We start from the raw sequence: 22,781 nt of genomic DNA, 5'->3' as shown, positions 1-22,781 counted from the left end.
CCCCCTATTAACCACTCACAATAGGGAACCCACTGACCCAGCGAGACGAGAGGAATTGTCTTTGAGTGCAGAGACAGCCTCTCATTAACCAGCTGCACACAGACAAATCCCTCCTCTCTCTCTCTATTTCACACACACACACACACACACACACACACACACACACAATCGCATTCCCAACTCTCCGGAGACCACAGCATCCCTCTAGCCAAATGAGAGATCTTAAAAGAGCTTCCATTGTGTTTGACGCTCTCTGTAGTGATGGAGATGGCTTGCTTATGTGTCCGGAACGTCCTCTGGGACTGTGTGCGCGGCCCGTGTGGGGATGGTGATACACACAGGGTCCCTTGACTTTTCCAGACAGAATCCCAGACAGAGATTAATGGCTTAGAGGATTCTCCGGGTCTCCTGGCGACAGCGGACAAGTCTTATCATCATATACATAATGCTAATGAAATCAGATCAGTCACTAAGAATTCATGGGCTGTGTTGGGAATGGAATAGTGGTATACTGCATACTGTGAAGTGTATACTTGGAACTGCATACTGTAGTATATGAAACCATATGTTATATGTTTTAAATGTTTATTAAATATGATATTAAAAAAAATTATTGTATTATTGTATAATGTATTATTTGTTAAGTTCATGCATTGCCTGGGAATCGAAACCATTACATTGGGGTTGCAATGTTACTTTTTAAACTGAAGGATTGCTCTATGCATTTACAATTAATCAATATGCAAATGTGCCACAAAAATGTTAACTATTAGCTGTTTTTTTGGAGACCTTTTCATTCATAGAACTAATATGAAAGCCTATTTATATTTTATATCGATATACATTTATATTTAATAACTACCTAAAAATATTAAATGTAAAAATAAAAATGCAATTTTTAAATATTAAATATAAAAATATATCTGTGTGTTTTTTTAGTTCTTTTTTGCCCCTTTATATGAGGATATTTTGAAATAATAAAAAATGTTCTAAATTGACTAATTAGCCTTCTTTTTCTCTTTAGCTTCTGTATAAAGCAATGCTAAAACCTAATGAGTTTATTATATCATAAACCCATCTTAGAGAGAGTCTCGTATTTTATTTTATTTTTTGTAGTAGATGAAATGCATTAATGTAAATGTGTTTTGAGACACTGCATCTTCTAGTTGTGCATCTTTCCTGCTGTTTATTGAATTTTACCTGAAAAGTAACATTAAAGCATGTCAACATATTCTGTTACACCAAATACACAATGATTTTTACGACCCCTTTAAAATACCATGGTATTCCAGTCGGATCCTCACAGTATTTGTTGTTAGTGGAGTGTAGTGGAGCACAGGGATCAGAAGAGAAGGTGAGGGTTTCTCCAGGGATGTGTTTGTGACTTTGGGGTGACCTCTGTTTTACTGCAGCGTCGGTCAGTCTGTCAGTTCAGGTTAGATCAGCACTAGATATTAGATATCAGTCAACCTTCATTAGATGCATTTCAGTCCATCCTCTATTTATGAAGGCTGTATGCAGTGATTTATATAGTAAATCTGATTCTGATATAAGATTTGATGTCTAGATACAGTATGCATACATAAAAATATAAAAAAATCTCAACGATAAAAATTCTATAATTTTTTTTTATATCAAATATATATTTTTTATCTCTAGATTCTGACTTATTTCTTAGAATTGCGAGACGTAAACTCGAAATTAAGACTTTATTTCTTACAATTCAGTTTACATCTTAGAATTATGAGTTTATGTTTAAAAAATCTGTAATTTTATCATATCTCACCATTTTATGTGTATGTCTTGCAATTCTGAATTTATATCTCTGAATTTTTCAAAAGTGGCAAAAAAAAAAAGTTTAAACTGCAAGGGAAAAAAGTGTGTGGTTAAAATCTGGTAATTACCTTTTTCAGTTGTTAATTCTGTGGTGGAAACATGCTTCCATGTACAGATATGTATTTGTGTAAATAGTGTAGGAAATGCAAATGTGTGTGTGTGTGTGTGTGTGTGTGTATGTATATAAATAAAACGTTGAATGCCAGATTCTTCCTTTGTGCAGATTCATTAATTTGTGTATTGAAATGTTTTTTGAGTGTTGAATAAAGAATGACTGAATGTGTTCTGCTTCATCCACAAAGACCTCCTGCAGGAGAGAGCAGATGGACACGAACCTCACGCAGTGTTTCCAGAACACTGATCCCCGATCTGTAGATGCAACCTCAGCCTTTCCAAACCTATTTACACAATCTGATCTGAGATCAGCTGAGGTCTGACTTTACAGTCTGTTTTTAGGGCGAGAGAATAACCTCTATCTTCAGCAGAGACAGATGACTGAAGCTTTGTGCTCATGCTGAATAGAGCAAGTGTGTAACTGTGTTCTGGCTAATTTCATCACTCATCACTGCTTACACACAACTAAAGTCCCTCGAAAACACATTCTAGCCTTTATTCACCATCATACAGATGGTCAAACGCTTTAAATAGTCAACATGGAAGAGAAAACACTGTGTAAAAATATTTTTCTAAAGCTGTTTTGGAACAATGTTACTTGACAAAGCTCTGTACAAATGCATTTGATTGAATTTATACCGTGAAGAATGCCTTTTCACAACAAAAGTGAAACAAAAGAGCAAAAATAATTGATGATGAATGATCTATCAGCAACATTCAAGCTCGTTTCCACCACAGAATAAAAAATAAAAAAGGTAATTGTGACTTTTTTTCTCAGAATTGCAAGATATAATTTTCTCTTGCAATTTTGAGTTTTAAATCTCACAATTTTGTCTTTTTTTTTCAAGCAATTCTGAGTTTATATATATATAATTATTTTTATTTATTAATTTTTTTCACAATTGCAGGAAAAAAAAATTGTGAGGGGGGGAATTTGAATCTTTATTGTTATTTATGTATTTCCTGTGGTGGAATAAATTGAATGTTCAGGAGAAAATACCTTTAAAACATGATTTCTCTCTTGTCACGTCATGTCTTTTTCTTTAGAATACTTGTATTTGTTGTACTGTATCTACTCTAGCTGATCTGATCTGTTGTAGTGTCATCCTGATGCACTGGTCTGTGTTGTGGGATTGAACAGTAGCTGTCCGTCTGTGGATGTAGTGAATCAGAGGACGAGAGCTGATCTGATTTGGGAGGAGGCCAGGCAGCAGGATTTGTCGACTGTAGTTCGACTGTGATTATCTAAGCCTGAACGCACTACTGTTGTGAGCACAAGCTGTCATGCAGCTCACCTCTTCCTGATTTTCTCTTCTTGTACCAGTTGACATTTTTGCTATGCGATATTTTTAGTTGCTCAGATGTTACGGTTTACATACTTTCAAAAAAAGTTTGGGGTTGGTACAATATTTTATTCAAGTCTTGAAATCTCTTGTACTCACATTGACTGCATTTATTTGATCAGAAATACCCTAAAAACAGTGAAATATTTTTACAGTTCAGAGTAACTGATTTCTAATATATGTTTTAAAATGTAATTTATTCCTGCGCTGCTGAATTGCACTGCACATGATCCTTCAGAAAACACTCTAATATACTGATTTGCTGCATTGCATTTGCATTGTTATTGTTTAAAACATTAACTGCTGAAACCATGATACATTCATCAGCTCAGATTATTTAATCATGGTGAAAGTTGATGGGAAATGAGTGCATTCTGACTTGATTGCAGATTCAGTAGACTTCATTTGTTCTCCATATAATCATGTTTAGGAGAAACAGTTGAGATTTTTTTTTTTGCAGGTTTATTATCTGAGTATTTTCACCATACTCCATGTGAATGTATACTGTAGTTCAACAGTAACAGTGAGGGTTCAGTTTGGGTTTTCAGCAGCTTTTTTTTTTTTAATCAGGCATTGTCACTAAGCTACACCCGTTACATTACATCAGTCTGGAAACACATGCAAACAGGCTGCAGAGAAAAAGCATGCTGTAATCCCTTTCCAATTAGATAATCGTGCAAATGTAAGAGGGCCAGAGAACTGAGGATGAGAGAAGAAAAGCACATGTTTGCTGATCCGTTATAAAAGATCCCTTTGTTTATCTGTTTTATTAGAGGTGTTTCATTAAACACTCAGATCACCCTCGTCATGTGTTCCTCTAAAGCCGATGCATGGCATTTCTGTTGCACATTTTAAGTATGTTTTAAGCTGCATGTGTGTTTGCATGCTAGCGATGCGTGGATAGAATTAAACCGAGAGTGTTTTGCACACTAATGCATTAATGTGTTTGTGTAACTTAATCTCTGTGTGTGTTATGCAAACACGTTACAGTCTCTCAGTCAATTGCGAAAGTCATTGCCACAATGCAAATTCTGTTCTGAGTGGTTTCCAAGGCACTACAATGTTGCTACCAAGATGTTTTTAGCATTTTTTTAGCATGTTAGGTGTTGCTATGCAGTTGCCAGTTTGTTCTGGATGGTTGCAAGGTCTTTACATTCAAGGTGTACAACCTTATTAACCAACAAAAGCAACAAAGTACAAGCAATATAATGCATAAATGTAATGCATTACACACGATGAGGAATCAATACGTCTGGAGTGTGAATCATGCACTAAACTTCAAATGCTTAGTCTGAGGAGAATGTAACTAAATATGAGCAATGGTAATAGTGACGTTTGACTTAGCATGCATAGAAATGTTAGGTTTTTTTCTTAATGGTTGTGTGATAGATGTTTGTGTGGCAGCTAGTGGTGATGACTTCACTGGAGGATGTCTGAACGTGAATGGGAAAATTGTGAATCATAAATTGTAACTAATTTGCAGACTCCCTCAAGCCCACATAAAAATGACATCACCTCATCTCATCCCCTCCTTTGTTTTGGAGTCTCGCCTTGTTGCTGTGTGTTGGTGAAAAACTTTCAAACTCCTTCCTCTCCTGTGCCCATCTCACACTTTCCATCTGTCTGGCCACAAATGATTCAAGCTAACGCAGCCATCAGCAGCAGCTATTTAAGTTCGGTGTATGACTCAAGATAGACTGTGCATAAGCAGGGCTAAGTTTAGCTACTTAACTCTTGATTCAAGTAAGAGATTATGTGCGGTCAGCCAATGATTATAGCAAAATAATTGGATGTGTTCTTATTTTTGGTAGCTAACTTTACTGACTTTAACTAACTTGCTTAGTATGATTCCCTTAAAACTGTTCCTCCACAATGACAGTAGCTGATCTGAAGTAGAAATGAGAATAGAAGACAGTTAAAGTCTTGCTATAGCGCCTCTTGTGGCAACTCTGAGAATGCAACTAACGTAGTTCATCTTTGGCCTGATTTCACCCTACACAGATTCAACAACATAAAAATATATTCAACTTTATTTTATTTTTTTTCCAGCATATTTACTGTCTTCCATATTATTACCAAACCTGTTTGTTCACATCTTTTTCATTTCTTTTTTCTAAGTGCTTGGCAACTATTTTGGTTTGTTCTTCTTCACATATGTTGCATTCTATTTAATTAAGTCATAATTTTACATTTTTAATTTGGAAAAGTGCAAAAAATGAGATAAAAACTGCATTTGGAGCATTTGCAGAATCTCAAACTAGTATTGCATACAGTAGTTTTGTTTATTATTGTTAATATCCAGAGTCGCCTTTATTAACAGCAGAACAGCTGAAAGGCCAATGCAGTTTGCAATGCATTGACAGTTTTGTTTATTATGAATTGTTAAGTTTTATATTTATGTAGTTTTCCGACATATAAACTGACTGCAGCAGTGTTTTATTCAAATAGTAAGATCTACTAGATAGTTAAGGACCATGACTTGTAATTCACATAATAATAGTTTTAAGCTTGACCCGGTATTCATAATTAATAGTGTGTACAAAAAAATAAAAAAAAAGATGCTGATAGTTTTTATTTATTTATTCAAAATTAATAATTTATTATCAGAAGCTTGCTCCTGTTTTTCATGAAGGTTACCAGGCTTGGTAACAGAAATCAAGATGTTGTTCATTAGTCGCTGACTCCCACATTTTGTTCATCTGCTCTGTCCTCTTTACACTTTGTAACTTGGCTCTTTTTGTCTTTCAGACTGCTCTGCGGAGGCGAAGCAGTAGAGAAACCTTCAAAGATAAGAAGTCTTTAACTCAGGTGTGTACAAAGAAACACAAAGATCAATTCACAGGCCTTATGTTATGTTTCTTTATTGACATCTGTGGTTTTATGAAGAACCTTTAACTTCCACGGAAACTTTACGTTGCACAAACCATTCTTTAAAAGGTTATTTCGACTATTAAGTTCTTTACATAAAAAAATTCTATAAATAACTGTTCACAGAAAGGTTCTTTGGAAAATCAAAAAATAGTTATTCTCTGTCATGGCTTCAAAACCCTCCTTTAGAAACATTTATTTTTAAGAGTGCACAGAACAGCACAATATGCTAAATGCACTACTTGTTGAGTATATAGACTACAGAACCTCTTGACTTCTTATATGTTGTCGAAACCAATTGTTCTTTCACTATTTGCTATTTCAAAATGAATGGTATTGCCTTTTATTGTTCACCTATTTCTTTCTTTCCAGGAGGACAGTGCAGATCTGCGCTGTCAGCTACAGTTTTCCAAGGAGGAATCTGCTCTAATGCGTAAAAAGATGGCAAAACTTGGCCGCGAGAAGGATGAACTGGAACAAGAATTGCAGAACTATAAATCAGTATATGGAGACATGGACTGTCCTTTGCCCCTTGCAGAGGTGACAGGTGGAGGCCCCCACACCTCCCGGGAAGCTGAATTAAGGTTACGACTCAAACTGGTGGAAGAGGAAGCCAATATTCTGGGAAGGAAGATTGTAGAGCTGGAGGTGGAAAACCGTGGTCTTAGGGCGGAAAACGACGACTTGCGCTGTCAGTACGAGAGGGACTGCTTTGGGCGTGAACCCTTCTCAAGTGTCCCTACCTCACCGTATGGTGGCGATGCCCTGGAATCTGCAAGCGAACTACGGCGACACTTGCAGTTTGTGGAAGAGGAAGCAGAGCTGCTGCGGCGCTCCATCTCTGAGATTGAGGACCACAACAAGCAGCTGACGTCTGAACTCAACCGCTTCAAATTTGGACCCAGCCAAGCCGACCGGGAGTCCAAGGGATCTGAAGGTGGAAATGGTGGCACACTCAAACCTAACGGAGGAGGAAATGGTTTTTCAGGAGCAGGGAGTGTTGCCACACAGCAGGAGGAGCTGAAAGCCGCAAGACTCCAGATCAATGAACTAAGTGGGAAGGTGATGAAGCTGCAGTATGAGAACCGGGTGCTAATATCAAACATGCAGCGCTGTGACTTAGCGGCACACTTGGGAATACGCACCAGTAGCCCACGGGATAGTGATGTGGATAGCGATGCTGGGCGAAGGGAACCAGATGAGGACGAGACGGCCAGGCTACTGTTGCTACACCCCAAACGTGAGGGTCCTGTCGGCGGCGAGAGCGACTCCGACGACTTGTTTGAGAGAACGGCGACATCTGGTTTCGCCAGTGGTGAGAAACCCTCAGATCCTGGAGAGCTGGGAGTGGCCGAGTTTGCCCGACGGAGACGGGAAGACCGGGAGACGCTCCACAACGTCAGGCGTGAAGCTGAGATGCTTGGTAAAACGGTGGAGCGGGTCATCGCAGATACGGACAGTCTGATCCACGAAGGTGGTCTTGTTGTCCTGGGAGGGGATCATCTTGCAGAAGGTTCGGAGTTCAGAGGCGATGGCGACTCTGTTGAATCTAAACCCGACTCTCAGGTGCTGGATTCCATCAACAACCGCATGAGGGCTTTCCGAACGGAGCTCCAGCAATTCATGGACAAGGTGGACCACCTTGGGGAGGGTCTAAGGGAACGCATCGACGACCTTTCCCCCATGCCCAACCTCACCGAATCTAGCAGCTTCCTTTCCACAGTTACCTCCATGTCAAGGGACTCACCTATCGGCACAATGGGAAGGGATCTGGTGACGGACTTCCAGGTAGGTTATGTATATCTCGTCCCTTCATCTTTATTCAGTTTTTGCCGTCACATGCAATCACATGACATAGCAACTTCCTTGTTTGCTTTGCTGCTTCCTCATTTGAAATTCCTTTTTTGAGAATTAATGCACACCTTTATATTGATTCTGCATCTTCACGTATCATATATATCGAAGGTCATGAATGCATCACAAAGGAAGCTATTCACCTAATTTGGCTGGCATGACTCTTCATCTCAAATCAGAAACAGCACTCAGATAAGAAGGGAAAAAGGTAGAGTTGTTTGAGATATGGAGCTGTAGGCAGATTATCAAACCGTTGTCTTGCCCGACAGTGATATTTCTTATCTTTTCTGTTGTAAGTTAGGTGTGAAAAAAGATCCATGTGAAAGATAAATGGGAGATTTGTGAGCAAAGTTACATTCTGGTAGACCTGCTCTGAGATTAATGAGATTATAAAACAGCAGGAGACACAAAATACCAGCCCTAGTGCTAATGAACTCATCCAAGATGCCCCTACCTCTCCTTTCCTGGCAAAACCACCCTCAATGCTGCTCATAGACACCTGCATCTGTACCTGCCACATCCTCTTACCCACAACCCCCTTGTCTCGCACCTGGGGTTATTTCCAAGGGGCAAGGAACTCGACCGGAAGTTGAAGTCGGGTGGGGGCTGCCATCTTTTAGCAGAACTTCACTTGCGTTAGCATTCCCATTGACTCCCATTCATTTTGGCGTCACTTTGACAGCGAATAACTTTACATATGAGGCGTTTAAAGACTCTGTTTGTCCATTATTTATTTCTAAAGATACACGACAATGTATAAAGGGCTCCATTACCTTCTAAGTTACATTATGGCCCCGTATAAACAGTTTTTGTAAAAAATAGGCTAACGATTGCGTCATAACAACTCGGCTCTCTGTCGCATTACCGTACAGACAGGAGGAGAAGCTCGCAGGCAATTAACTTAATATGGCGTACTGGCGTTACATTTTAAAATACTATACAAAATAATTAATCAGATTACTTACTCCTGCTCACTCATGACAAAGAACTCCCCGCTCAAGCTCGCAGCTCTGCAAGATTAACGATGGCAGTTTGCACGCACAGCTTCTAGAAGATTTACATCTGCCAGACAGGTTGCTGACGTCGTCAAGCTTCGTTTGAGTCTGCGCGTCAGAAACGGAAGTGCTAAAAAACGCTAAAACTGGGCTTCATTCGTCTCAATTGAGTTCCAATGGGGTCGCTGTGTCCATTTCTTTTACTGTCTATGGTTATTTCCTGCATGGCTTGACAGAGCTGTGTACTGTTTGGTTGTCTATGATTTGAAGGGTCCAAAATGTACTATGCCAGTAGTGGGTAAACTAAGAAATATTTCCCGGCCGTAAAAGTGTTTTTTACTCAAGCTTATTTCATACCACAGAATAAAAAATCTTTTATTTTCGCAGTTGCAAGTTCTTTTTTTTTTTTTTCAGAATTCTAAATTTGCAACTCGCAATTCTGACTCCTTTTTTTAAATATAATTCTACTTTGACTCCTTGCAGTTCTGACAGTTTTTTGGAATTCTAAGTTAACATCTCACAATTCTGAGTCTGTTTTTTGGAATTCGGAGTTGACATCTTGCAAATCTGCCTTTTTTAATTCTAAGTTTACATCAATTTAAAAAACGCAATCTCGTAATTTTGACTTCTCAGAATTGTGAGTTAACATCTCAGAATCGCAAAATGTGACAATCATGAATTGTGAATTAAAAAGTTGCAGTTACCTTTATTTATTCCATGGCAGAAATAAGCTTTGATAGTATTTAGTATTTTTTTAGTCCATATCTGCTATATTCGTTTTATGCATATTTGTCACAAATAGTCTAAATGTTATTCGCAGCATCATATATGATATGAACACAAGTGCACATACCAGCTGTGAGCGACTGATCAGGGCACATTTGTACAAGCATTTGTTTATAAATTGTGTGCCATCTCGTTTTGTAATGCGTAAAGTCTATTGGATATTGCTAGAAGCTAATACTCCCTCTGTGCAAATCTTTGGCCTTAAACTTCACTTTTAACAAAGTCAGGAGGACACATTGTGACTTAGATCCTCATATTTTCACATTTGTAGGTTATTGTAATTAATCTGATCTCAATGAAAAAATTATTTACTGGCACTTGTCCATTTTGGTCCCGGCTGATGTGGTATGATGCATACTAACACTAGTTAAAATGGCAGTAAAATGTGTTTGTCATCACTTGGGATCTGGCCTTAATACTTAATAGTTAATACTGATGCAACATATATGCAGCCATTAATATGAGATATGGCAGACAAGAAATGATTATACTGCGTTTTTGTTTTCTGAGTAACCTCCAGAGGCTCTGTGTGACCTGTAAACATACTCTGAATACACTAGATGTTTGTTTCTCTGTATATTTTTAAGTGACTCTGATGTGGTTGATCTTTCTCAGGAATAATTCAGCTGTGTCTTTTGTCTCAATGATTTTCAGATGTTTTGATGTCATATATGCGAAATAGTCTCGGAAAGCTGCCCTCCATAGAACTGCATGTAGCTTATTTCCTGCTTTGTGCTTTGAATCTACTTTATGATAACATGAGTCAACTTTCCAGCTAATAACCTGCATGTAACTACGGGTTTGACATCTATTGAAGCTTTAGTAGCTTTGAAAGCCTCTGCATGTGATTTGATATTTCAAATTTAAGGTCAATATTGGTTGATTAGCTCATTTGGATCATGTTCATTGGTGCAAGCCATCGGTTAAGCAGAGCTGTTCTTTGCTTTGGGTCACGTCACTTGAATCCAACCACTAAAACAATATTCATCAAGCATAAAGCCACAGCCTTTTCACCTCATATCAATGAACGGTTAGATGTCCCTCACCGGTTAATGCTAACAGACCTGATAAACACTCATATAGGATGTTTTTAATTTTTCAATATGCTGCTTTTCTTCGCATGGCTGAGCTTTGCTACAAGCATCATGCTGCCGTCGTGCCACATCCAAACCCTTTCAAAGTCCTACACACCTTGCAGATGTTTGTTACGCCTCTTCCAAAAGCCTTTAGCATGGTTCTATCAATGATTAAACAATAAACAATTAAACAATACATCAATGGTAATTATATAGTATAATATAATGTTTTGTATTCATCAGCTATAATTAGCTATGGTATAATCTGTATTATTTTAAGTGTAAAATTTATTTGTAATTTATTTTTTCAATTATCTTAATTGTAAAAAAAAACTATGTATTATTTTAATTTCATTTATTATTTAAATATTAGCTACATTAATATTAACATTGCAATGAATGGTAGAATAAATGTCATAATAATAATTAATATATTTAATAATTATTAATTATATTAATAATTATTTGGAAATGTATTATTTTAACTACATGTACTATTTTAATTATTAGCTTAATATTAATGTAAGGTACTTATTAAAATGATTAAATGATATGTAGTTAAATCATTAAAAGAATGTAATTTTCATTGTAATTTTTTAATTAAGATTTATTGTATTATTAAGATTTGATTGTATTAATATTAATTCAGTTATATAGTACAATTGTTTAGTAAAACAGCTCCAAAAGTTCTTTAAGTCGGTAGACAGGATTAAGCATTAGGGTTTTGACCTGGTCTTGGATTTGGCATGACACTGTAAGTGTTTAGTGGCAGCTGTCAGTCACTGCACATTTTGGGTTATTGGTTGTAAGGCTCATGTATCCCCATCGCATGCGCTTCATAACCAGTGTTTTGCATTCTTTTTTCCCCTTGGCCCTTCCCTTCTTCTCTCTTCGTCCCTTGTTTCATTCCCAGATGTTTCAGCCCATGATTCTGTTCCTCCTCATTCTCGTTCTCTTCTCGTCTATCTCCTTCGCCATCATCTTTAAGTTGGTCTTTCTTTTTGCGCTTTTCTTCATCTTGTAGCCCGATGGCTCTCTCTCTCTCTATCTGTTTTCCATTCGATCATTGTTTTGTAATTCATAATCATTTCTTGAATACAGTGTGTATCGATGACCCCCTCACCTATGCATTTCACACTCTTGAGTTTGGCATAAACCTACATTCAGTTTTATTTTTCCCCTCCACTCTTTTTTTCGTCTCGTGTGTGTGTGTGTGTGTGTGTTCTGTTTGTCGTTCACCGATCCCCATGCACCTCCCTCTGTCTCCTCCTCCTGGACCCTTTCCTCCCCTCCTCACTCACAGTTCGGGCGCAGGGAGGAGCAGGAGAGGTGTCTAGAGCGGCAGATTGTTCCGGAGACCCCTGGACAGGGACAGGGCTTCACTAAGGGCTCCGTCACAGCCAGGGGAGGCCCTGGACTCAGTAGATACACCAGACCCCACAGTTTCAGACCCGAGGTCAGTGCCTCGTCCATCTCCCTCTCGACTTTAAGACAGATACGTTTCTAAGTGTCTTTGCAGTGCCTCTGACTTCCCGAAACACTGACAGTTTAATGTGGTACGCAGTAAGATAGTAAACACTGAATGGATATTCCCGTACTCTACCAAAACGGCATGTTTATGGAAAGCCTTGGTTATCTTGGGATTTCGTCACATGTTTGATTGAAATATGAAAGCAGCTGAAAAATTAATGTGGGGAGTAATTTTCAAGAAAGCACTGTAGTTTCAGAAAAGTGTTGCATTTATTGACTCTGAAATGATTTGTTTTTTTCGGAATGTCATTACTTAAACTTTAATATATTATATGAAATATAATATTATGAAACGGTGTGTGTGTGTGTGTGTGTATATATATATATATATAAATAGTCTACTATAAATTTAATATTAAGAAAAGCTCTTATTAAATATGGATGTTAACATTGTTTATATTTATAAATTCTATATTTTATATATATATATATATATATATATATACATACACAAAATATAGAATTTATTATATATATATATATATATATATATATATATATATATATATATATATATATATATATATATATATATATATATAATTTAATGTTTGTAAGTTTCATACATTATGCAACTTCAATATTTAATTAAATTAAATTATTAAATTATTAATGATTACATGGTAATATAATGAATAATATATATATATATATATATATATATATATATATATATATATATATATATATATATATATATATATATATATATATATATATATATATATATATATATATATATATATTAATGATAATGAATTAAAATGTTACAATTATATACCATCAAAGTTGCAAAGTTTTTCCTATGTTAAAATGTAACCATATCTCATGAAAAGCAACAGCTGTCAAAGATATCCAGAGATAACCAAGGCTGTAATCCTCTTTTTAACAATAAAACAGGTCAGTAAGAGAAGATACGGTGGTGTATGGAAAACTAGAGAGCTGGAGTGCCTTTCCTTGTGAAAATGTGCAGTACAGATTTGTTTAATGACAAAGCTTTCCATCCTGAAACAGGAATGACCTCGCTTCAGACAGACCAAGAACTGCCTTTTCTTTATTCTTTTGTACTGTTTTCTGAAGTCCACTTATAATGTTATATTTTTTGTTTCTACATGAAAAAACAGAAAAGCTGCTCACTAGGTCATGTTTTTGTGTTTAGAAGGAAAGGAAAGCCTCTTTAGTATGAAGAGCAATTCTCTTTAGCTTGTATGTATTTCTTAATTTAAGTTGATTAAATTGAATAAATCTGTAATGTAGTAAAACCAAATGCAAGCGAGCCAAATATCCTAAAATAGCACTTCCAGTTATTTTACACCAGATTAATAGACCAAAAACAGCAACAGCATCAATTCATCTGATGCAACTAAATTAAATCACAAGATCTAGCCGAGATCAGTTTGTTCGCTCGAATAATTTAATTCACATCATTGTGATTCTTTTGGTTTCTTCTCACTCAGCTCACAATCACTGCTGTTATTTTAAAATCACACTGATTTGTCATGAATTACGATCACTCACCATCCTCTCACACAGGAGCTTTGAGAATGTGATGTTTCTGTTTGAAATAAGGGCTGTATGTGTATTAAGCATGCCATCTGTATATATGTTTGCATTTAATTTGTTGTATGTCTATTGTTTGTCCCAGTTTATGTGCTATTGCCATGCATCCAAATCAGCTAAAAGACAGGTAGTCAAGTGTACTTAGCATCTTGCAATATGCAACAATGCACACTTACTTTACAAGCATCATGCTTCCTTCAAGTCCTGCTGAATAGGTCCCTATTTTTCAGTCATTTTACAATGATTTTGACTGGAACAAATTAACACTGGTAATTTAATATTTTAACTTTATCAGTTTTAGCACTACTATAACAATATAAAAAGTGATGGATGTGCATTAGTTGTGCAACTGAAGCTGTGGATATTTTAGCGTGTAGCTGCAGAGAATGATGGGAAATGTAGTTTTGCATGTCGCCTCATAAAACCACTTTTTACCTGTTACCAACATTGGGGCTTCGGGTGTAAATTAGTAATGTCACTGTAATCTTGCATGTTTATATTATCATTTTTATACTGATGTGCATTACAAAAAAATGCACTGCATAAATAAATTATATATATATTTTTTACAAATAAAATTATTTTAAAATAATCTTAAAATAATGTTTAAATCTAGTCTGCAGAATTGGACAGATTTCCCTCCAAAATTCAAATTGCAATTAAAAATCCCCTCAAATTTCAAGACTCGAAAACTAAAGCTTCTGCAATTATGACCTGATGTTACTTCATACGCTCTCAATCATTAATGAAATGACTTGAAGGCAGCATATGCTTATTTTTCAGCTTGAGATATTCTTGCATATGAATCTTAATGATATTTGATAGTACATGATATATGATAGTTTTTGTTAATATTTATATTTAGATAAAAATTAGATTTTATTTGTATATTTTCAGTTTTTAATTTTAGTAAAAAAAATTTTTTTTTTTTTCAGATAACGAAAATATTATTAATGGTTTTAGTTTTGGTGTTAGTAAACAATAATAACTCTGATTCAGCCTTACAATAAGACAGCACATAAAGCACAGCTGTAGTATGGAAATAAATCTAAATTGATTATGAGCTTATGGAGAATCTTCCTTTGGCTGACTGAATTAATTATCTTGTGTTTATCACCAGCGATCCAGAAAGTTTATTAGGAAACTAACTTAACTTAAAATGCAATTTAATGTTGTCCTGGCTACCCTTTCCATGTAAAGGGAGTGCATCTAGAATGAGAAGATACCTCACATCTGCCTTGCAGCATGACACATATGTGTTTATGCATGAAAACTGATGGTGTTTCTCTCGAAGTGCTGGGATTTTGAGACTGGTGTTCTGTGTTCTGATGGGGTCCAGATCCGTGACCCGGTCCTGGATCACGACAGGAGGATGAGAGCTGGAGCGGAGGAGAAAGACAGCTTGACTTCATCCATCACTCAGGTACCTGCTGTTTGACATCATGCATGACTGAACTAAACTCAATCACCTGAGAGCTGCTTTACAGCTCAAATTGTATTCATCTCATAATTGAAGATTAAAAATCACAGTGAAGCTCCTTTGAAATGATCTATAATTGTATAAAGTGCCATAACAATAAATGCGACTTGAGATGGTTTACTTTTAGAAACAGGATCAGACCTGCAAGTCATCAATTCAAAGAATCCTCACATAAAATACTGATGTGAAAATAGTAGTTTGCAATGAATAATGAAGTTTGCATATGTTTTTGTTGAGTATCATATTTGATATATCAGGCTTTTATGGTTCGTATAGTTTGATATAGTGAGAATATGGAGGAAAAAGGCCCAAATTGAGCAAAAATATGCAATTTATTACAGATCCTGATATTTATATCACTAGAAAAAGTGATGAAATTCTGATGCTTGTAATGTAAATCAATGAGGTCTTTATTACAGAATAACAGACTACTTACATAAAATGCATATAAATATCTATTGTCACTCTGTATGTCTCAATAATATGTTTTTTAAGATGATAAATAAATGCTGAGTTTGATGATCAAACCTTATAATGCAATGCAATCCAATGATGGTTGAGAGATGTTTCTCAAAAGCTTGATGATCATATTTGATACTCACATTTGAACATGATTTTATGGATATTCAGGTAAATCTATGTTGTTTCAGTCCAGTAAGTGTTCATCTTGAAATAGTACTAACAATATCAAAGTTATTCTTATGTTAGTCTTATTTATACCAGCCTAGCCAGGTTCCCACTAACTAATAATCCACCTAAACCAGCTTATACTAGCAAGAAAACTGCACAATAAAAGTGATTTTAGATGGGTTTTCTAGTATGCTTTACTTTTCCGCTTGCCTTTAAACCCCCACATGATCTTTCAGAGTCTTGGTGCTCTCTATGCAAGCATGCATCTGTCTAATATCATAATGATAACAAGTATATTAACCATAGGAGGAGGAGAGGAGGCGAGCCGAGGCCCAGCGAGGACTGGAGCTGAAGGGACTTCAATCTAATGAGCCAACATGGGCACAGGATAGAGTCCTGCTGCAACAGGAAGTGAGGTTGTTCCATCACAACATGGTCATTGTGTACATGAAGCTGCGCTGGATCCTGATGCACTGGAGGTTCGGACGCAGGACGGACGCCCTGGAGGAGGGAGCACATACTGAGGTGAGCAGATCCAGAATAACTAGCCGAGATGACTAAAATTACCAGGACATATCCTGATTGACCCGTTGCATCAATAAAAACACAATAAAAATATCAGTGGAATATGTGACTCTGGACCACAAAACCTGTCTTAAGTGTGCATTTTTCAAAATTGAGATTTGTACATCACATGAAGGCTGAATAAATAAGCTTTCCATTGATGTATGGTTTATTAGGACAATATTTGGCCGAGATACAACTATTTTAAAATCTGGAATCTGAGGGTGCAAAAAAAAATATTGCCTTTAAAGTTGTTCAAATGAGTTCTTAACAATGCATATTGCTGATTATATATAAAGTATTGATATAATTACAGTAGAAAATTCACAAAATATCTTCATGGAACATGATCTTTATTTAATATCCTAATGATTTTGGCATAAAATAAAAATCGATCATTTTGACCCATACAATGTTTTTTTGGCTATTGCTACAAATATACTCCAGATAGTTCAGACTGGTTTTGTGCTCCAGGGTCACATTTTATATTTGATCATTTACCACATGCTATATTTTAATTATTTCTGTATTATGCATTAATCATGCTAAAGTACTGGTGTGTTGTATGTATTTATAGATACATCAATGCATTTTGAATATAAATAAACAATGATAAAAAATAAAGCAACTAAATATTTTTATATAAGACTAAAACCAACTGAAACAAACAAACAAAAAATAAATAAACTAAACTTTTTTTTGTTTTTTTTAATATATATAATTTTTTAACTTAGTTTTGTTTTTTAATAAAACTTTGATTAATACCAGAAATAATAAACTTTCTGAGATGCAAAATGTAAAACATGCATGATGTAAAGTTTGCATTTCTGGTGAGTTCTTGTACACCTGTATCACTTCTTTTTTTAGATGCATTTGTCTCTTTCATGGCAGTTTTTCGTCTGTTGAACCATAACAGTTCATTAATGGAACAATGTGAGCACATGTTGTATGATTTTTAATTTCACAGTCCATCTGTCATTTCTACAACAGATGCTGTGTTCTGCTGTAAACAAATGTTGGTTTTCTGAAGCACAGCAAAAGTTAACTATGAAGCTCAGAAACACTTCCAGTGCAGAAATATTAGTCAGACTGAAATTATTTTATGGCACATCAATACATCATCATTTCTGTAGCAGGAAAGCATTGCAGTATTAACGCCAAGATGATCCACAAACTGAGTCAAATGTATACTTTGAATGCAATTTAATGTAAATACATACATTAAATTACATCAGAAACTACTTTTGCATAAATACATAATCCAGTTCAAATCACAGGTAAAAAATAAATAAATAAATAAAATGAATAAATGATTGAACACCTTAATACATTTAATATTAATTTAATGTAAATACATACATTAAATTACATCAGAAACTACTTTTGCATAAATACATAATCCAGTTCAAATCACAGGTAAAAAAAAATTAATAAATAAAATAAAATGAATAAATGATTGAACACCTTAATACATTTAATATTAATTTAATGTAAATACAAACATTAAATTACATCAGAAACTACTTTTGCAAAAATACATAATCTAGTTCAAATCACAGGTAAAAAAATAAATAAATAAAATAAAATGAATAAATGATTGAACACCTTAATACATTTAATATTAATTTAATGTAAATACATACATTAAATTACATCAGAAACTACTTTTGCATAAATACATAATCCAGTTCAAATCACAGGTAAAAAAAAATAAAATAAAATAAAATGAATAATGATTGAACACCTTAATACATTTAATATTAATTTTTTTCCCTAGTTTTTAGAGACGCAATGGGTGAATCTCATAAAAATGTATTGGTCGTCTGTCTGGTCAGAATTTAACCCAAAATAAAGAAATAAAAATGTAAAAGTATGTTTGAAACCTGTTTTAGGACCATCACAATTTTTTAATGAATATAATGCCACATGGATTTAACAAGATTTATTTATGTATTTTTGTTTCATTTTTTATTATTATTTTATTATTATTATTTAGTTTTATTTTACGGAACCCTGCACATGGCATGCAGGAAAACAATACTAGGCCAAATCATGTGCACAATTTACTATTGTGTTTCCTCGATTTATAAATTGTGCTGCAAATTTTCTTATTCATTCCCTCGATTTGCTAAATAGTGCACACGATTTATAAATCCAGAGAATGAATTAGTAAATTGTGTGCACAATTTAGCAAATCAAGGGAACGAATTAGTTAATCGTGCACACACTTTATATTTATTTCTTACGTCATGTCTGGGGTTTCATATTATTTTTTATAAACAAATACATTTCTATTTAATTTTATTACGTTTTTAACCAGTTAGCATTCAACTGTAAGCTTTAAAACACGCAGCATTTTAGGGAATTTTACAGAAATGCTAAGCGTTTAACTGTAAACATTTTCTCTGCTCACCCTCTTCTTTGTTTCTTTAGTATGAACAAATGGAGAACATTCCAGAACTGGGCATTATGACTGACCAGGGTGATGGAGAGACAGAGAAGGAAGACAAAGTGAGCGCCCAAATCACAGGAAGTGACCTCACAGAGCCCGGCCCCTTCCTGCTGTCACCGGAGAGATTCCAGAACCAGAAACAGGTTAATACCACAACAATATGTTTTGTAATAATGTCACAGGGATTCCTTCAGTTATGCATTTCATTTGATTTGATTTATTTATTTATTTTAAATACCACAGGAACATATCCATCGAAAATGTAATAAAAAGAAATTTGTGCTTTTGTTTGTTCAACTTAAAATCTCTCTTCTATGTGTTCTGTGGTAAATATTAAATCAGTGTAAATGTTTTAGCAGCGGCGCTGGCTTCTCTAATTGAAATGCAATATTTGTTTATCGAAAGCTGAATATATCTTTATTTCAGTGAATGGTGAATTTGAGATTTGAGTTTGTTTGCAATTTTGTTTAAAAGTTGCACACTTAAAGGGATAGTTCACCCAAAAATGAAGGGTGAGTAAATGATGGGGTGATTTACATTTTAGGGTGAACTATCCCTTAAAGAGAGATCTGATATTAATGGGTCTCAGATTTTCTAAATGTTCTTTTTTGATCATTCTCATTTATGCTCACTTTAAGTTTGAACAGGATGCATTTGAAATGAGGAGTGTGAATAAATGATGACATGACCGTTTCTTTAATTAAAGACGATTAAGAGAGTCGCTGACTAAGAGAGACTGAGTTATTGTGTCATGATTAACTCTCTCCCACATCGACCTAATTAATAATACAAACCCACAACTAATGATTTTTATCATTGTAATGCATTTCACCTCCCTCACATGCAGAGAAGAAAAATCACAGATGAGTCCCTTGCAAAATATCACTTATTTCTCCTATATATAAAATGAACAGAGAATAGACAGAATACATAGAATAAAAAGTCGTGCTTCTCAGATGTTTCTCAGCACAAATGATCATTATTATTATTTTTGTATAACAGTACTATTACAATACTACGGAGCCCCACACATGACATGCAGGAAAAAATATAAGGTTAAATCGTGTGCATGATTTACTAATTCGTTCCCTCGATTGCGAGCGAACGCAATCGAGGAAACGCAATAGTAATCGTGTGCACATTTAGAAAATTGAGGGAACGAATTAGTAAATCGTGCGCACAATTTATTAATTTTTTCTTGCATGTCATGTACGAGGCTCCGTACAATAGATATTAATGGTTAATATGTTTTGCACCTTTTTTTATACAAATGCACATTACAGAGAGATCTCAATGTAAACGTAAACATTTCTCAGTTGCTGTTCACATTAATTTTATAGCTCTAGAGTCTTACTAGTGACTCATTTGTGTCCTTTTCCTAAAGAATAGCAGGGGGAACATCTGAGACGAAGTTGATACTTAAACTGGGAACTCCTTTAAGCTACAACAGAGCAATCTCTGAGCAATAACAGTGTCCTCCATATGTGCAGACAGGTGACAGTCGGCGTGTGCTGCACGCGCTGCGCTCTCTGCTGGAGGAGCTCAGGGCGGAGCTCCGCGAGGAGGCCCAGCGGCGCTGGCAGCTGCAGCAGACGTTAGCCAATGAGAGAGCGGCGTGGGAGATACAGCACGCTGAAATGAGGAGTCACGTCAACAGGGTACAGAAACAAACCTGACATCACAGCAGAAAGCACCTGTGACAGACAGGAAGCACCTAAAACAGGACTGCTGTCTACATAGGCAGCTACCTTCTCAGACAGCATCCCAAAAGACATGGAAACTTATAAGTGACTGAACTGAATCTACATCACATCAACTCTATAAATAGTCACTCACTCATCAATGAGACACATGTATAAGCACAAACTAATATATATGTGGAAAAATGGAATTTTGGATCAATTCTGCATGAAAAAGAATTTATAGAACAATTGTTTAATTTAAAAAAGTTAAAAAGTGTATAAAAAATACATTTTTTTTTTTACAGTTTAGGGAAAGTAGAAATAAATTATTACATTTGTTCATCAAGGGGACATTAAAATGATCAAACATTTTAATGTAAAAAAATTTTTTTATTTCAGATAAATGCTGTTCTTTCTTCTGTTCATCACAGAATCCTGAAAAATGAAACGTGTCATGGTTTCCACAAAAACGAAGCAGCACAACTGTTTTCAACATTGATAATAATCAGAAATGTTTCTTGAGCAGCAAATCATCATATTAGAACGATTTCTGTAGGATCATGCGACACTGAAGACTGGAGGAATGATGCTGAAAATACAGCTTTATGCCACAGGAATAATTTACATTTTAAAAGATATTCAAATAGAAAACAATTGTTTTAGATTTTAATAATTTATTGCATTTTTCATCAAATAAATGCAGCCTTGGTGAGCAGAAGAAACTTCTTTCACAAACATTACAAATGTCACCGACCCAAACTTTTGAAAGGTAGTGTAAATAGCTTTTTCAATGTCAATGTCCAAGGTAACTTTCTAAAGAGTCAAATATGAAATTTGGTCTAGTTATAAAACTGATTTTCTTCATATCTTCACTAAACATAAATCTAGTTAATCAGCATATGTGAAGATGTTAAGCATCATCAGTGCCATGCGTTGCTTTCAGCTTACAGTGACTTGTGCTGTTTTTGTGTCAGTAAGTTAGGGAGCGTCTTTAAATAGCCAGCTATATTTATGCAGTGGTGCAGTTCAGCCATCAAACACAGTCATGGTCTATTAAAAGAAAGGAGATGTGAGAGGATCCCTGCTCATTCAGACAGCGAGTACAAACATGCAATAAGAAAAGTGTATCTGGACTCTGCTGCACTACATTTACTGCATTTCATTTGATAAACTTACACACTGACTATATATTTAAAGTGCTATATGCACTGCGTACTGCTGATTCCATTCTTCATGGTATACACTATGTACTGTACTGTATACTTTGTGTTAAAAAAATATGATTTAACAAATAGCAATTCACTGTATGCTTAAATAAAAGAAACAATCATTGATATTTATTAGACAGCAGTCTGTTTAAATAATGAGTCAAGAAGTTGATGTTATAAATCACAGTTGTAATTACCATTCTTTTGTTGCACTGAAAATTGAAGGTCCAGTGTAATGCATTTAATTAAGGGATACAGTTTCATGATGAAGGTTTTATACTGCACATTTTGCTAATTATAGTATGTCATTCGGTTGTTCTGCAATGCATATTTAAAATATGTGTATCATGCATGCAATGCAATGAGCAGTATGTTATTCCAAACATACCCTATGGTGGAATTTATTCTTTTTCTTGTCTTGCTGTCATCCCTGCAGCTGCAGGATATGAGAGGAGAGACTGGAGACACAGTTGCTTCAGATGTACTACAGCAGGAGCGGGAGGAACAGAGCCGTCTGCTGGCCGACAGTCACAGCACAGCACTGGAGCTGCACTGGAAACTGCAGCACGGAGAGAAACGCTGGACCCACGAGCGGAATGAACTACTGGAGCGGTTCGAGAAAGAGAGGCAGGAGTGGGACCGCAGCTTACGGGAAATGTACCGCAAAATGGAAAAGGTCAGTGGTGTAATTCCTTCTTATTTAACTCATACACATCACTCAGTACATGGTAGACGAGACATGTAAGTGCGTGCAAAGCCAGAAAGTATTGGTATTAAGCGTAATTAAATATGCCAATAATACA

General features: G+C 35.5%; 1 protein-coding gene across 5 annotated transcripts in view; it reads left to right on the top strand.

Annotated features, from left to right (window-relative positions):
• Positions 1-22,781, top strand: part of LOC127937933 (microtubule cross-linking factor 1-like) — a 52,827-nt gene that overhangs the window by 17,824 nt on the left and 12,222 nt on the right. For 2 of the 5 annotated variants that reach the window (XM_052534314.1, XM_052534317.1), the window contains exons 4-11: positions 6,042-6,101; positions 6,534-7,949; positions 12,176-12,328; positions 15,257-15,385; positions 16,379-16,597; positions 19,070-19,231; positions 20,579-20,746; positions 22,415-22,654. In XM_052534314.1, coding sequence (XP_052390274.1) covers positions 6,042-6,101; positions 6,534-7,949; positions 12,176-12,328; positions 15,257-15,385; positions 16,379-16,597; positions 19,070-19,231; positions 20,579-20,746; positions 22,415-22,654 — 2,547 coding nt within the window. The remainder of the gene's footprint in view (positions 1-6,041; positions 6,102-6,533; positions 7,950-12,175; positions 12,329-15,256; positions 15,386-16,378; positions 16,598-19,069; positions 19,232-20,578; positions 20,747-22,414; positions 22,655-22,781) is intronic. The other 3 variants (XM_052534315.1, XM_052534320.1, XM_052534316.1) reach the window with 3 other exon arrangements.

Source organism: Carassius gibelio, chromosome A2 (assembly GCF_023724105.1).
Source record: "Carassius gibelio isolate Cgi1373 ecotype wild population from Czech Republic chromosome A2, carGib1.2-hapl.c, whole genome shotgun sequence".
Lineage (NCBI taxonomy): Eukaryota > Metazoa > Chordata > Actinopteri > Cypriniformes > Cyprinidae > Carassius > Carassius gibelio.
The sequence above is the reverse complement of the archived record's forward strand: the minus strand, read 5'-3'. Positions and strand labels throughout refer to the sequence as shown.